General features: G+C 34.9%; 1 protein-coding gene across 1 annotated transcript; it reads right to left on the reverse strand.

Annotated features, from left to right (window-relative positions):
* Window positions 1-12: 12 nt before the first annotated feature.
* LOC126841111 (guanine nucleotide-binding protein subunit gamma-e) lies at window positions 13-14,039 on the reverse strand. Its single transcript, XM_050577401.1, has 3 exons — window positions 13,909-14,039; window positions 9,928-10,140; window positions 13-317 (listed from the first exon to the last, which is right to left on the reverse strand). Exons 2-3 carry the CDS (start codon window positions 10,038-10,040, stop codon window positions 212-214), a joined length of 219 nt encoding a protein of 72 aa, XP_050433358.1. The 5' UTR covers window positions 10,041-10,140; window positions 13,909-14,039; the 3' UTR covers window positions 13-211.
* Window positions 14,040-16,269: the final 2,230 nt, after the last annotated feature.

Genomic DNA, 16,269 nt, shown 5'->3' on the forward strand with positions numbered 1-16,269 from the left:
TATTATTAAATATTAATTCAAACGCGTTTATGTATTTAAAGGAAACGAAAAATATACATATTGGAAATGTTACAATTGTTTGTTTTTTGTCTTCAAATTAGTTTCATTATTTTAAAATAAAAAATTATGATTGCGTTAAAAATGTAAATGTGTTTAAACTGGGGCCGAGTGGGTCGCCGCCGACGACGTTGGAAAGAACGAGAAACATTGTTCACATTATTGTACATTTTCCTTTTTCCGCCCAAGGGTTGTTCTTTTTGTCAGGAGCGTGAATCAGTGGATCTGTTTTCTCGTTTTCTTCCACAAATTCTCGCATGCTATGGAAAATTAAATAAAAAAATATTTAGTTGAATTTATACAACAATATATTTATGCAATAATATAATACAATATAAAAAGTAGTGAGAAACCAAAAGAGTTCCAGCTCTATTTCCAAGACACCGTAAAAACCCTCTTTATTTTATTTATAATTTGTGTAGGTGCGACTTTTCTACAGCAATTAAAATAGTTCTATTGGAAAGAAAACATCATATTGTAAATTGCAAATATTATAACTGTTTCGGTAGTTTGTAAAAATGCTATGTGCCATTTGGACTCTCACTAGTTTATATAATATACTTTTTAAAATGAACAACACGCTACACGATAGTTTTCAACGCACGGCACACAATTAGGATAATTACTCAATATTGTTGTACTCATTATTTTTATTCATTGGGTAGCAACGTAGTTATAATAACCTCATTGCTTTGGATTTTTTTTTCTAATCAACCGTCCTGGGTAAAGCTTATTTTGTTGATATTATAATTTTTATCATCAAGTTAACTATATGTTTATCATTTTCATTTCACTACAAAGTAACACAATCATTTTAAAATCGAATTGTGTAAATAATGCGTGACTATTGAATATCGGCCATAAGACTTATTATCAGAAGTCAAAACAATGTTGTCGTTAGCTCGTCTTCCGAAGATGGTTATAGTGTCGTCAAATTACAACAAACAAGGAAGGACTTGCAAGTATAACATTATTTTAATGTATATTCATTTATACGTAAAAATAGTGCTATCGGAAAGAGCTTTAGTAACCCGTGTAAGGCCGTCGCTGTCATGGGTGGGTTTAGGAATGAAAAAAAGATAAACATGTGTATAACCAATAGTCATAGAGCCTAAGTTTATTTGTAAAAAAAATACAGATTCTAATACATTGTATCATAAAACAAAAAAACTTAAAAATACACTTTTAATGCATTAAATTAAGTAGATTAAGTGTAATTAATATAAGAGAGGGGCTTCAGCCCTCATAGTCTTCCTTCCTTGTATTCTTGTACAAATAATTAAACAATATATTTTGGCGGTTTATAAAAGCGTTCAATCCATATGCTATGATCGGTTTATGTACACAAAATGAACGCGAGCCAAAACCGTAACACGTACTTATATTGCTTATGGGTAAAGTCGAGAATTTTGTTGGCCGATACTTAGCAATTTGGAAATTCGTACAAATTATACCGTTGGTTTTACATGCAGTACAAACGATATGACCAAAATGTATTCACAAGAATGAGTTATTCCTGTGCCTAATGTATGCTGCAATAGACGCCGCAGTTAGACTACAGTGTATGTAAGCATAATATGTGTGTGTTGTGGCACCCGCGTGATCGATGGCAGCAACTGCTCCACAAGCTTTAACGGCGTGTAAACCCATTTTTCGTCTAACAAATAAAATAATATGTCAACGCATACATAGCGTTATACGGAATGCGTTTGGGGATTAGGTATCATGACTGGCATCGTATCAATAAAGGGATAACAGCTATTCTCGATTGAAGTACAATATAATATCATGTGAACAAAACGCAAGACGTTGTTGTAGGTACAAAATTGTCTGCGGTACGAAATTATAGAATAATATCAGATAAAACATAACATATAATACTGTTTAGGCTTTAGCGGAAACTACGGGCTAACAGCTGGTATTTTTTTTTTTTTTTGTTACATTAATTCATAACGCGATCGTTTGTCGGCCGAGTACTATGATATGGTAGTATGGGATATTATATACATGTGTAAGTTCGGAGCAGCTTTTAGTGAATCCTCGAACCTTTTTTCCCCCCAACCTATGAATGTTTGCTTGAGGCGTAAAACACCAGCTGTGAGTGTAAAACCGCAGCAGTAGTTACACATGTTATACCAAAACAAAGCAGTAATAATTGTCTGAAATCATTTTTAGAGACGCAGCCGGGCTAGATAAACAAAATCACATAGATAACAATTTAAATGTACCTAATGGTAATTACCTGTAATATTAAGTCAAAGCAAACACCTTTAGTCGCGGCCTTGAGTAACGTAGGGTATAGTTACTGTGCTTAGCTGATAATAACAGCTGTAAGGTGCAGCTCGTGCAATACTACTTTAAATAATATGGCGTCCACCATGTATTCAAATACCCATAATGGCTTTTTCTCGAACTTTGAATATAATACCAACAGCTTGTACGCATTGAGCGTACCTACAAAGGAGAACACTAACGATTTATGTGTGTGTGTTTTCTTTTTCTTCAGGCACGGTTGACAGTTGTTGGTATTGTACCAGCTCGTTTTCCTTATTACTATACATGAATTATACATAAGACAATATTATATACGACTAAACGACGGTGCTGTATGGAATATTCGTCTGGAACATAGCGACGTGCACTGATGTCGTTAAGTAGGTGTATCTCAGAAATTTGACGTATGGCAACGTAATAATAATGCATGATAAATAAGAATACTGTTCAAAGGGAAGTATGGCATACGAAGTGTGACAAAGCCCTGCGGGTAACACGAAACAAAAATACGAGTGACTACCGTAAGGCGGTATTATTAACAAAGTATTTTAGTCGGGATATCAACGGGACTCCGAATCCATTTTCGAGGATTCTTACTGGGAGTGTAGTATTGAACACCGGGTGTTGAGCTTTCGGCAGCAAAAAAGAAAAATAATAGAAAGTAATATACGATATTTTACATTATAGAAAAGGGTAGTTGATCCGACGTCAGCTATGTCTGTATTATAGGTACCTATTTAATTCCCTCTGGAGTGGTAGCCTAAATCCCGTATCTGTCAGGAGTTGCCCCGGGCCGTCGTCGCTTGCTGTATATCCCAATCGACGGTTTATATAAGAAGGGGGAAAAAAGCGAATTCCCTTCGGAGGCTTACGTCTCTAAAGCCGACACTGCCGTGGCGATCGAGACCAAAGATTATAATGATATACGCTGTTCGGCGTGTGTTTATTCAAATGCAAATGAAACGATATCGGCTCGGTCCGGGCTACATTATTATACCTACTCGGTACAAAGTTTATAGGTATACTTAGAACGGTAGATAATGTGTCGAGATACCGTGCGTTGTGTGCGATTCCTGAGTACGGCTATAATGGCTGTTACAATATTATTATGATGGTTTGTTATGCATATTATAATGTAGAAAATATATAATCTAATATAAATAATTCAGCTGTAATAGCGCCGAATGACTCATATAGAGCAGCCGACACGCGAGTCTGGGTCAAATGTTATCTGGTCCGGAGCCGTCAGAATCTCAAGATTGTCTTACACGTTATTATAATTATTTTTATTATTGTTTCTAAACAGGTATATTGTATTCGAGATAGTAAAACGACACCGGCGTGCAGTGAGTTCGAATTATTCATACACTGCGCAATCTCGGCCGGCCATTCTCTTTTACAGTATACAGCTCCCTTGTTTATTCAAGCTCTCGCCCCTTTTACACAGTAGTCTTGCTTTTCCCGTACCTCCCCGCCCTCCTCTTCCTGCCTTGTTTCGCCGCCACCGGATGCTGAAACTTTACACACCCCAACGTGCACCTGTACACGACAAACGCATAAACTGTTACTTGCTACTCGAATGGCTGCCGTTTAACCGGAACGAAGAAACGACACCCGTGTGGTTATTGCACACAGACTGTTTGCGGTGCCCACGAAACGACCAATGTCCTATATTATGTTAAAATAAACCTGTACCCTGCGTAGAACGCATAGTATACCCTATATAGCTCTATACCCTAAATATAACTAATGTACACTAATAATAATATTATATGCCCGCCAGCCGAGGATGAAAATAAAAGCCGGTAATATTGAACATCTGCCTGCGGGGAAATTACAGCCCAGGACCTGAATTGTTGTGGTATATTTATTTTCGGGTCGTATTAAGATTTGAACCCCCGCAAACCGTTATATAAGGGCAGTATGTTGCAATATTGGAATTTTCGATACAGGTATACCGGGTAAAATTCTTTAAATGTATATGTGTTTCAGCAAATTTCATTAAAATACATTTAATGCCAAATTTCGTTAATCGTTTGTTACCTACAATATTACAGTATATTGTAAGAATAAGTTAAAGTATTAATGTGTACTTATTGAGAGCATAATAACTATAAATTTAGAACTAGAAAAATACTCTTAAAATATAATTTGCATTTTATGACTTATTAATATTTCATTATTCTCGGACGTCAAAAGTATTTTTTTTAAATTGTGTTTTGTTTATTTATTTTGATACGAAACAGCCGTTATATTAAAATAGTTTTAGAAATTAACAGTGTAGTGGTTTTTATTAAAATAAATACACTTCAACGATTTTAAGAGCATTTTTATGTATTGCATATTTAAGAAACATTGTTGAAAAAATATTATTTATGAATTTAGCTTACGGAGGAAAATAAACCTGTTCGTTACTTTATAATTCATATAGTACATAGCTGTAAAATGTAAATAATCGTTACATCACGAATTATCTTATTCTCTATATAGTGCCGGTTCGTTGATTATTTAATACGTACCTACATAGCTTTTTCGCCTTCTAATAGGTTTATTAAACCAAAAATACAACATTATTCTTGTTTGATAAATATAAGAAAATCTAAGGGAATATAAGGGACTAATAAACTTAGCCTTTAATCATTTCAACTAGACCAATTGATAAGATTTAAGGTTAAATTTGACTGTTTTTTTTTCGATCAATACACAATTTTTTTGACTGCTCCATACCAAAGTAATTCCAACGTTTTCTGGAAAATCGTTTGAAACTGTGAGTACAGTCAAGTAGTCAATTGATTTCCTGAACTACTTCGCAGAAGATAACGACAACGCGATTACGGGTCCCGTGTATAAAAGTCCCAACGGGTGGTATCTATACTCTTAGAGACGAATTTGATTTAACTCCGGGTAATAAGTTTTCTTCATTCGACGCACATACATGAGCTATATAAAATTATATAATTTTTTTTTATGTCCAAAGGGATTACTATTGATTTAAGGACAAAATCGTGTACGTGGTGTTCGTGACCGTCACAAATTAATGTCTTTGGGAAAATCCGTTTTCAAAAAGTCTCGCTCAAAGCGTTCAACAACGATGTGAAACGAATTTGTCTTAATATTAGCAATACGACCTTAGAGGGTGGCGAGCGGAGTATAAAAAAAAGTTCTATTAATAAACCGCACGTTTTGTTTCTTGTAACAACGCATTGCCCACTATAAAATACGATCATGACACGTTGTACCACGTCGGAGTAGTCTACTTATATGTACATACTATATTTGTAAGTATACAAACTAGATTCATTAAAACTGAAGAAAATAATGAATTATATTCAATATAATACATTTAAAAATATAAAACTTTTGTAACTCTGTATTTGAACAATAACAATTTGTTATAGAAACTACGTGTTATATGTCCATAGAAAAAATAAAAACTTTTATTTTGCGTTGGCTCTTTTGTAAACAGTTGGAAAGTGTTACTTAGTGCTTTTCATTTGAACGCCTGCGATGTAACGACAGAGTGAGGATACAACGATGATCTGATGGATTTATTTTTAAAATGTCTATAAGTCTTTCATAACATCTTCGTGGTACATACTAAGCACATTTATAAACATCAGCCCACCAACAGCGAAGTGGCGCTTGCCATTATTTTTCTGGAGAATTTAGATTAGTGGTGCAACTCAAACGGTTCTTCCTTCTCTGCCAGTTACGGTTACAACCGAATTTTTCAGAAAAACAATTTACTTCTAACTCTTTTTTATATATATATTATATTTTGAGGTTTCTGAAAAATACACTTAGGCATTAAAGGAGTGATACAATCATTTTGGTCGTTTCATATTCAAGGTCTAATATGAATGTCCGAAAACGACCCGAAATTAAAAGTTACCGAGTATGGGTTTCTAAACTTTCAAACGGTAATCCTATTGTCACAACAGAACGTTATGAGAGGCCGTAATCAATATTATATAATATGATTAATCCGCGTGTTTGTAAAGGGGGGTTATATTGTTATATCCTGGTATACATAATATGTGTACGGTAAACCACGAAATCGAAATCCATTGTTCCCCCCCCTCCGTTCGACCGGGAATTAAATCACTAACCCTGCATGATCAGAGTTCTTCGTGCCCGTACGACAGGACTCAAGATAATACAAATGTATTTTTACACACACATATATATATATTTATATGCATGCAGAATGTAGTATACATATATATACATATATTCGCTACTCCCTCTTAGAAATTAAATTAGAATTATTTAAAACAACACCCGGTTAGATATTTGTAATAATATTCTACTTTATGTCAATATCGTTAAACGGCTGATCAAAAAAATGTGTCGGTGCCACGATTCCCAGAAAAAATAGACCAACGATAAATCTACAAGTACTAGACTGAAATCATAATAATATCTGCACCCATATTATGTCAAAACCTGCCCACTTAGGTAACAGCTATGTAACATTAGTATATCATAAATAACGCTAATAGGTACACGTATGTAATTAAATAAACGTTAAACCGGCCACGTCGACGAGTGTCTAAAGTATAGAGTAATGAGTTTTTAAATTACACACTTGGCCGGAAGGTTAAAAAGAGATTTGCTCGTCATAATATGACTGCCCCGTGAACTGTGGTCACACGTTAAAGCGCAGAAATATGCGGGCAGCTCTGAGTTAATTGCACTTTACATTGCAAACTAGTCAAGCATATTTTATGTCTTTTTTTACCGGACCTGAAGTTGGTGGGTTGATCAGGTGCGTATTAGAAAACGACAAAGTATTACTATTATGGTGACCTAACCTACCGTGGATAGTATAATATGATCATGTCTCGGTTGCACGGAATTTCAATAACCTTATCATAGAATACGTGTTGGAAGACTCGGCGTAATGACTAGAAGTGAAGTACTGATACGGTTGTCGTTGACAATAAATTACAACGTTATATTATATCGAACACTAGTCGAGGCGACGACGATGACTTTGGCGAACCGATGCAATTGATTACTATTATTTACTATACTTTGATCTATACCGTGTTTAATGGTTCGTAATAGAAAATCGGTATTCGTCGGTGTAATGTAAATTGAGTCGTCGACGACAAAGGGCTGTTGACATGGAAAGCGCGATGGTAAAAGAAAAGAAACAAGGGTCAGATATTAAACGGCCGACCGATCGCCTGCAAACAAAACAGTATACCGTTTTGCCTTTATAATAGCATATACTAACTATTCAGTCTATAATATGTCTATATCGCATTGAAAAAAAATATATAGTAGGATCAACCAAAATTATGGTTAATATAAGTTAATGTGATACATTTATTTAGTTATTTCTGGTACATATCTTTTCCATGGGGATCTTTTTCAATGAGTATAGCCGCCCACTTGAACTTAACCATTCGACTTCTTCGTATCAAGGATGTTTGTCAGCAATAGTTTAACTGTGAGAAAACATATTAGAAACATTAAAAATCCTTTGACAAAGCATTCAAATATCCACCATAATATTATGATTAATATCGTTGAATCAGAGTCTATCACCATTGTAAAATATTCAAGTAATTCGGGTAAACATTTTGGAGTTATCCCCAAGTACGGGTATCCTGTAATTATTAGTTTTATTGTGAACACGAGTTTGTTAAGTAAACAAACAAAATTATCATGAAATAGGCTTGTGAAACTTCAAAAACACGTTTTGTGCGGCTATTCTTTAAGCTAATTTATCGCCATAAGATTATTATAAATTATTACTTAATACACTATATTAATATTAACACACTATATATAGCACAAGAGCCGTAGAATAATATCGCGCTACACGGAGTTACGGTTTGCTGGATTTTTTTTTCACTGATCTATTTTTTAATTGGATTTTAGTTTTTACGGTCCAACTCACCATGTTATGCATTTTATAAATTACCTTGGAAGTCGACGTGCCCACAAATTACCAACCCTCGCAGCAATTAAATTATTTAAATAAGCCAATCTACTATATATTGACCAATTATTATTATGATTGAAAATTTGCTGCGAATATAAAAATATGATTGTTTTTATGTCTTTTTTTCAGTTAGGGTATCCAGGATGGTAGGTAATTAATGTAGGGGACGCAAGGCTAATAGATGCAAATTGAAAACAATTTCTTGACTCGTTATGTATTCAATTAGCGGCATCGGCAATGGACATGCCCTATTGTATTCAAACTCGTTCGTCTGATTCGAAGTTTTCCAATCAAACCCAGACGGTGTCTTCTTCCGTTGACACGCGCTAATTAAGTTCTGATAAATTACCAAACGTCTTCAAACTAAGAATACAAAATCAACTACACCAACGGGCATTCGCACATATTACGTATCAGATATACACGGTTTTTTCGGATTTCGAGCATAATGGGATTCTTGAAAGTTTGATTTTATGGAATTATACGCTGTATAAACTCGGAAGAACGATACTTGAAAATTAAAGTAAAGCGATTTATACACTTTTAAAAACCAAATCACTTCTGCCCAGAGTAGGTCCTGCCTAGCTCCAGCCTAATAGTATAAATAAACACTTCATCGTAATGGTCTGCGCGGTCAACGATTTATTGGTTGCACGCGTTATAACCATCTTAAGTGCCTATTTGAGTGTGTTACTTGCCATTAGTCCAAGCAGAATTTACTGTGTTGCGTTTTCAGTGTAAATGTCTTTTTTTCGCTACGTTATTTTTTACCCCATTTAACACGGATTTATCGTCGAACGGACATATCGTTAGCAGTTGCTGCTAACGATATGTCCGTTTTGAGATTTGAGATCAGCCGGGCACTTTCGGCCGTGGGAGCCTTTTTCAACGTGCGACACGGCAACTCGACTTTTGACGGGTGCGAAAACCAAGATTAGACCAGGGCCCTCTCGCCCCTAAAGGCATATATCCCGTGGACGGACACAAAACCAAATCGAACGGCTGTGAAACAAATGCCGTTTTCGTTGCGCGTTTAGCCGGAGGGGCGAAAACTTTTGTTGCCGCGACATTCGGGAGTGGCAAAAACGTTCACTGACGTTACCGACCCCTCGATTTGTCGTCATACAACCCCCCCCCCTCCACTTCTAATTAAGTATATGTTTTGACGTTTTGACACGGACACACTTTGGAAAATCAATTTCTAGTAACACGGCGAACCCCTGCGGCGTGCGACCGGCGTCACGTTGACCTGCCGGCAAGCCGGTAAGCCGACGGACGACAAGCCTAACCGCGTCCGAGAGTGAAGGGCCGAAAACGTTATTTACTTGAGCACGTGCGAAAAACCGAGCAACGGTGGGTAACGGATTTCCTCGAATAGTCCAACGTGGGCGTTTAACGGCCGCCGTCGATCGCGGCCGTGTTATCGCGACGCGACGTTTCGTTTTTCCAGTACATTACGACGCCCGTAAATGTTGTACGATAATAATTTTTTGTTTTAGTCACCGTAATTGAATTACGTTACAAATACCGCAATTAATAAAATATAATACCGTTTCGGGCGTACCCGACGACAACGGGTGTGTAAATATCGCATAGGTATAAATATAATAATAATAATATTTATGATAGCCGGTACTCACGCCTGAATGCTCCTGGAGAGCGGCCACCGGTCCATTGTGGATTGGTAGCGCATGTTTTCGATTTGTTTCTTGAGCGCGTCTCGGTCCATCGCTGAAAGCACACTGGGGTCCATGACTTGGTCGCCGCCGCCGTTGCCACCGGCGCCCGCGTTTGCCGCCGGTACCGCTTGTCGCCTGCTGCCGCCGCCGCCCGCCGCGCTCCGTCCACAGCTACTGAAAACGCATGCGTGCACACGGTAAATGTTACGTCACTTCGTCCCGCCCCCGCTTCTTCGCGGCCCCGTTAGGGTCGGTCCTGGGCCTCCACGCGACCGGCGGCCACAGTGCCACAGCATGCCATATCGATTATTATCAAAAACGCGCGCCGCCGCCGCACTTCCATACCGCGTGCGTACGCTGCACAGTGACACATACTCCATATAGGCTCCTCCATCCTATCACTTACACTGATAACTCTGACCGCTGCTCTTGCACCCGCATCGGCGCAACATTACAATAATATTGTCATATGTACGTTGCGTAAGCTTTATTTATTTGTTATTATTATCATACCGTATAATAATAACAACAATACAGTTATAGATTGATATTTTATACTTAGGCCGAAACCGTGTACAATAACCATTATTATGATTGTATTGTATTGTGGTGTACGCATGCAGGACAAATACGGCCATAACGTTTGTGTTCGAAAGATTCGACTTTATTTGATGACGCTGTAGCGTATGTATGTATGGAAAATATGAAAAAATGTAAAAATAGAAATAATCGAGATTTGGGTAAAAAAGGTTGTATTACTCTATCCAGAAAAATAAATCCGAAAGGAATACCGGGAAATGTTTGTGTCAAAGCAGTTCTCGAACTCTTTGACGTTAGTTGTAATAATTTCGCAGAAAGAATTCCATTTGTATGTATTTTCATTTTATTCTGTTCAGATATAATCGTGATTTATAAAGGAAAATAGAAATTCTAAATCGTTTGGAAAATTAAGTAATCGTTTTCAGCCAACACGAGAAAATTGAATTCCCGTCAGTTCAAAACGTGTAGCTACTATATTTTCACAATACATATTTTGTCGAAGCCGCACAATGCAGTTAGTGAACGGTAATAATTGACCGGTCGTCGCGTCGTTTATTTAAACGAAATTGAAAAATATTTTCACGCACATTGAATCCAAAAGACGAAAAAAAGTTCTAAGCTGTTCAAATTTCAATAAGAATAAAGTAACAGGAGTACAAAAATGATCGTTAAAATAATAATATTTTAAATAAAAATCAAATTATTTTATTCTCCGGTTAGGTTTATTAATCGTATTAAAAATTGGTTTATCGCGAATGAATATTCTATTTTAACTAAATGTAAATTCATTAGAAATCAAACGACGAATATAAAGTATTTATTTAAATATTTAATATAAGCTGCAAAGCTGATTACAAATATACATTTATCCTATTAGCGTGTAATATATTTCGAATATTATTTTTTTGATTTAGGTATGCAAAATTATTATGGTAAACTAACTACAAATAATATTTTCTAAAAGCTTTTTATTTCGTTGTTTCGAATCAATGTGATGTTAAAATCAGTCAACATGATAATACAATTATTTTCTCTTGGCTGAGCTCAATATTTGAAATTATATGTTCCCATAAATTGCAGAACAATAATAGTACCTTCTGCGTATAAAATTTAATACTTGAATTATTCGCGACGGTTTCGTATGTTATAACTGTATTTGTTTTATAAATGAACTTTTATAAGCTGAACTCGCCCGCGGGCCAAGAGACATTTATTAAAATGAGACCATTTTCTAAGTAATAAATATAATACACGTATTACATTAAGACATTCGTATTGTACAATCGTGCTTAAGCTGTGACTACCGCAAAGCCTTGGTTTATTATGAATATCCTTAGCAATACTGTGGACTTCAAGAAGTAAAAACGCAGACAATTCCATTGGCCGCCGGCAATCTTGTACCTTATTCGGTATTTGCATTCTATAAAATAATTTTCAGCTACAATCCGTGCGCTCTTGCTGAAAATGTTTTGACAATATTTGTATAATTTGGTTGCTCCGAGAAATGTACTGTTTGCGTTTCGCGTTTGGGAAAATAAATTAGAAACGTTTTGTCAACATGCGCTATTTGTACAAATAAGACGTTCGAGATAAAGGACAAAAAAATAAGGAAAACCTAACTCGATGGCGTATTGTGCATACATTTTATTTTTTATTTACTTTCGTTTCGATAAAGCAACGTCAATAGGACGTCAGGTCGGAACTTAAGATTACCCCAAGGATTTGAGATTTAAACGTGAAAGTTTGGAAGACATCTTTTTGAAATTGTTTTTTTTACCAGTTATCCGTATTTGTATCCAATATTAAATATCATGTATAGAACGGTGGACATTCATTTAAGGCCACCGCGGACGTTTTTAACTTTTAAGCTGATTTACGGTTGATTTGGTACCTGTATAATATGGGGATCAAGACTTTGACATTGCAATACCATTGTCTCGCGAAAACCGTTCCTATATAGATAATAGGATTACCCTAAATTCCTTCTACGGAAATGTCAACGGTGACATACTTAACGTTGACATCAGTGTTTAGCTATACATATTTTATAATAATCCTCTTAAAAGCAATATCTATAACATATTGGACGTCGTCTATTCATAGTGTAAACTCTATTCTTTAACTACAAAATATATTAGAATTAATTAAGTATATTCAAATAATATTTACAGGAATTTTAACAAAAATCGCACAACCTATATCATGTACATTGAGCCTCGAGGTATAAAATATTTTTACCTGTCATTATAAACAAATTTCCAAAGAATAATTTAAAATTATTATTTTTATATTATTTATATTCACTACAATTATTGTTATTTCAGTTGCCTACAACAGGTACTTTAATACAAATGTTTTTTATATTAAAATTCGTTTTTTTTTATTAGGGGGATTTGTGTATTACTTTATTAGAAAAAAGAGTATGGTAAAGGGTAAAATATTATTTAAATAAATGATTTAGTATAGTGAATAGGTTGAATGTAATTTAAAGTAATCATTATAATGTATAATTAGTATGAACTGTTTAATAACAATATATTATAAAAAGTGTTTGATAATAAAAATAACAAAATACATAAATTATAAATAGTATTAACGGAATGCTTGTTCAACGTCAAATTTATACATATAACAAGTTAGTTAACTATGTAAAAATTTCTTAATACAAATCGACCGTTTACAAATCATAAAATATTATTTTATTATAAGTGAGCAGTAGTAATTTTACAGAGTATAAAATTTAATTTTGTTAAAACAATATTTTATCTACTCACTTTTTATTTTCCAAAATAATACAAAAGTTATCACCGAGTTTTACAAAATTTTGTAAAATGCTTATTTTTATTAAAGTACACACATACACTCAATAATACAAACCTTTAACTAAATTAATTGAATTTTGGCAGGGTTTTTTTAAATTTATTTAGGTATAACATTCAAGTATTTGGATTTTAATGGAATTTTCCATAAAAACGGTAGGTGTATTTTGTATGGGAGAATTCATATGCAATTTAAGAGAGACACTTTACGGAGAGTGCACAGCATAATATTGAACGGTAAACAATAATTATATTATTAACTGATTTCGGTCCGTGTTGGTTTAAGAGAACTTTCGACTACCTCAAACACTGGCTTAACTCTAACGCTGTTTGAAAACCAATTATAATATTTACAAACTACACGCTTACTCGTGTTTGCAAGTAAATTATTCGATATTGGTGTTTTCAATTTTCCGAACAGCAAAACCTTTATAGCCGGAAAGAAGGTAAGACGCGCCTTGGCCGGAACGATTTAGCATCGATGCGGAGCTGAAGAGGCGTTTCGCATGCCAATATAAGAAAATAATTATAATACTAATAATATTCGCGCAATTTTTTTTTTCATAGTAATATTTATACTTACAATTAGCTAGTTAGAAGAAAGGTTGGCGTGGTAGTCGCTGTAATATACCACAGTAATGTTTTTTTCCTCGAGTCACGACGCAAAGACTTATGTGCAGCAAACGGACTAAACCGTACGCTATGACGACAGGCAATGAGTATTGAGTAGTATCAAATGCAGTATTTTTCAATAATAGTATTATGACGATTTAACGTCGCGCGACTCGAAATCCAATTAAAAATGATTATATGCCCACCGCACTACCAGCCAATGGTAAGTATATGTATAATAAAACATTGGCACACGGGGTCGACGTTGGAAAACGTATAAAAGAAACAATACAGGCCGACCGACTGGCGGTCGATAGCTAGTCACACGACTTTAAATACACAGTTTGGAATATCGAATATTGACGAGGGAAGCCCTACCCTATTGACATCGGTTTAAACATACTACACATATTTATATATAATATATATATATATATACATTTATTTACATTTAATAAGCAATACGGTTAGTTTTTTTTTTTTTGTTCGAACGCAGCTGCGTTGCCGAACTGTATTACATACATTTATTATGCTGCGGTTTTTTTCATTAGCTACAAATTTTAACGACTACACGCAAGTGGGGGTTGTTTTTTTTTTTTAATTTTTGCTGTCTACCGTGATTTTATTAATGGCAAATACAATTCGCGTTAATGAACCGCAAGCAGTTCGACTGTATTTATAATGGCCAATCTAATTGCCGTTATTGGATTTTTTCCCCCTCGCCGAACCGCCGAGCTCCGATTAAAGACCAAAGAAAGAACCACGACGCTGGTGGGTTAAGCGCTTAAAACGAAAATCCGTTCGCCAGAAAGTGTTTCGCCGCCACGGTGTGTTTTGCATGATAAAATCAGCGTACAAAGAACCCAGCGAACAATACGTCCTTCGTTCGAGTTTGCTCTGAACGTCTTAAAGTGCTCGACAAATGTCGGAGAACAAAACAAAACTTCACGCTCGTATGAAGACCGACGACGGCGATGATAATCGAAACACAAAATTCGACATTCTGTTTGGAATTCGTCGAACAATAATAAAACAAAGGAAAATTATACGGCTTTATGTCGCTTCGTTGAAAAGTTTTCAGATAAATTTCAATTATACATTTACTAATGCTCCACCGGTTATACTATTTGTGTATGAATGCGGGATGTAAGAAGTGAATGTGTTCGCGCCTTTGTATTGTGTGTTTTGAATTAAAACTTTACCACGATTTCCCCTGAGGATTCAGACTTTTGCCTGAAGAAACTTTTTTTTTTTACTTTTCTTTTTGTTCGTCCACGCATTACAAACACGTCTACAATAGTAGCTGTTAGGTAAGGCGAAGTAGGAGTAGATACATTATAAAACGTACTGAAATTCAACATAACAATCACGTTGTCACCACGCACGGTTGGTAACACAGCATCTAAAAGTTGTAAAAAGAACTAGGTTTAAAAAAAAATACTCCACAAATAATTGTAAAAATAAAAATAACACAAAATTATGATTTTGTTACAACTTTAAGAGGACGTCACACACCCGTGTTTTTTTTACCAAAAACCCGCCTTGCGCGGATTAATTTTACAAAGGCTATAATCAAAACTAAGAAACCAAATTTTTACATAATGTAGACAACAACGTTGTCTGTGTTCTATCATCGTCCTTTTTCTAAATATTTCAACCAGTTAATGAATAATTATTTAATTAAGAAAGGACTTTTTTAAAAATGATATAGCATTGGTTGTGTTAGGTATATCGAAAAAATACGGATGATGGAACACAGATAATTTTGTCATAAATAATATGTATAAATTTCTTTCTTTAACTATATATGGAGCCACTATTTTGATTGTGAATATTATACCATCAGGCAAAACTATATAAGAATTTGGGTTAACATATTTTTGTTAGTAATATTTTTAGTAATTTTACACAAGTAGTTACTCAAACTTTCATTAAAAGTAACCACGTTAAACGCTATTACAAAGTTGCCTTATTTTGCAAGTAATTGTCGCAACTTTTTATTCACAATGTCAACATAATAGGTAGCTCCATTGGGTGCCCTCCTACATCATGACATATTCATGTTGTGTTAAAATTCACCATTCTCATTATTACTTGTGCATATTTGTAGAGTTGTAAATTATTTATTTAATAATAAAAAAAACGTTAACATACGTTGTATTTAACTATAAAACAAGTCCAATATGAAGTAGTCATGAAGTCATCATCTTTAAAAACCTAACTTTATGTACTTTGAGTCTCATTACTCTCCGTTCAATACTTACTCTATTCAATTTCCCTCAGGCCTCGTCTAAATTATTTTCTTATATTGAGCACCCTCTGAATCATTTTG

This window comes from Adelges cooleyi, unplaced genomic scaffold (assembly GCF_023614345.1).
Source record: "Adelges cooleyi isolate 19-005CV unplaced genomic scaffold, UGA_ACOO_1.1 ACOO_flye_CR_arks_rails_tigmint_CR_PRNA_376, whole genome shotgun sequence".
In the NCBI taxonomy this organism is placed as follows: Eukaryota; Metazoa; Arthropoda; class Insecta; order Hemiptera; family Adelgidae; genus Adelges; species Adelges cooleyi.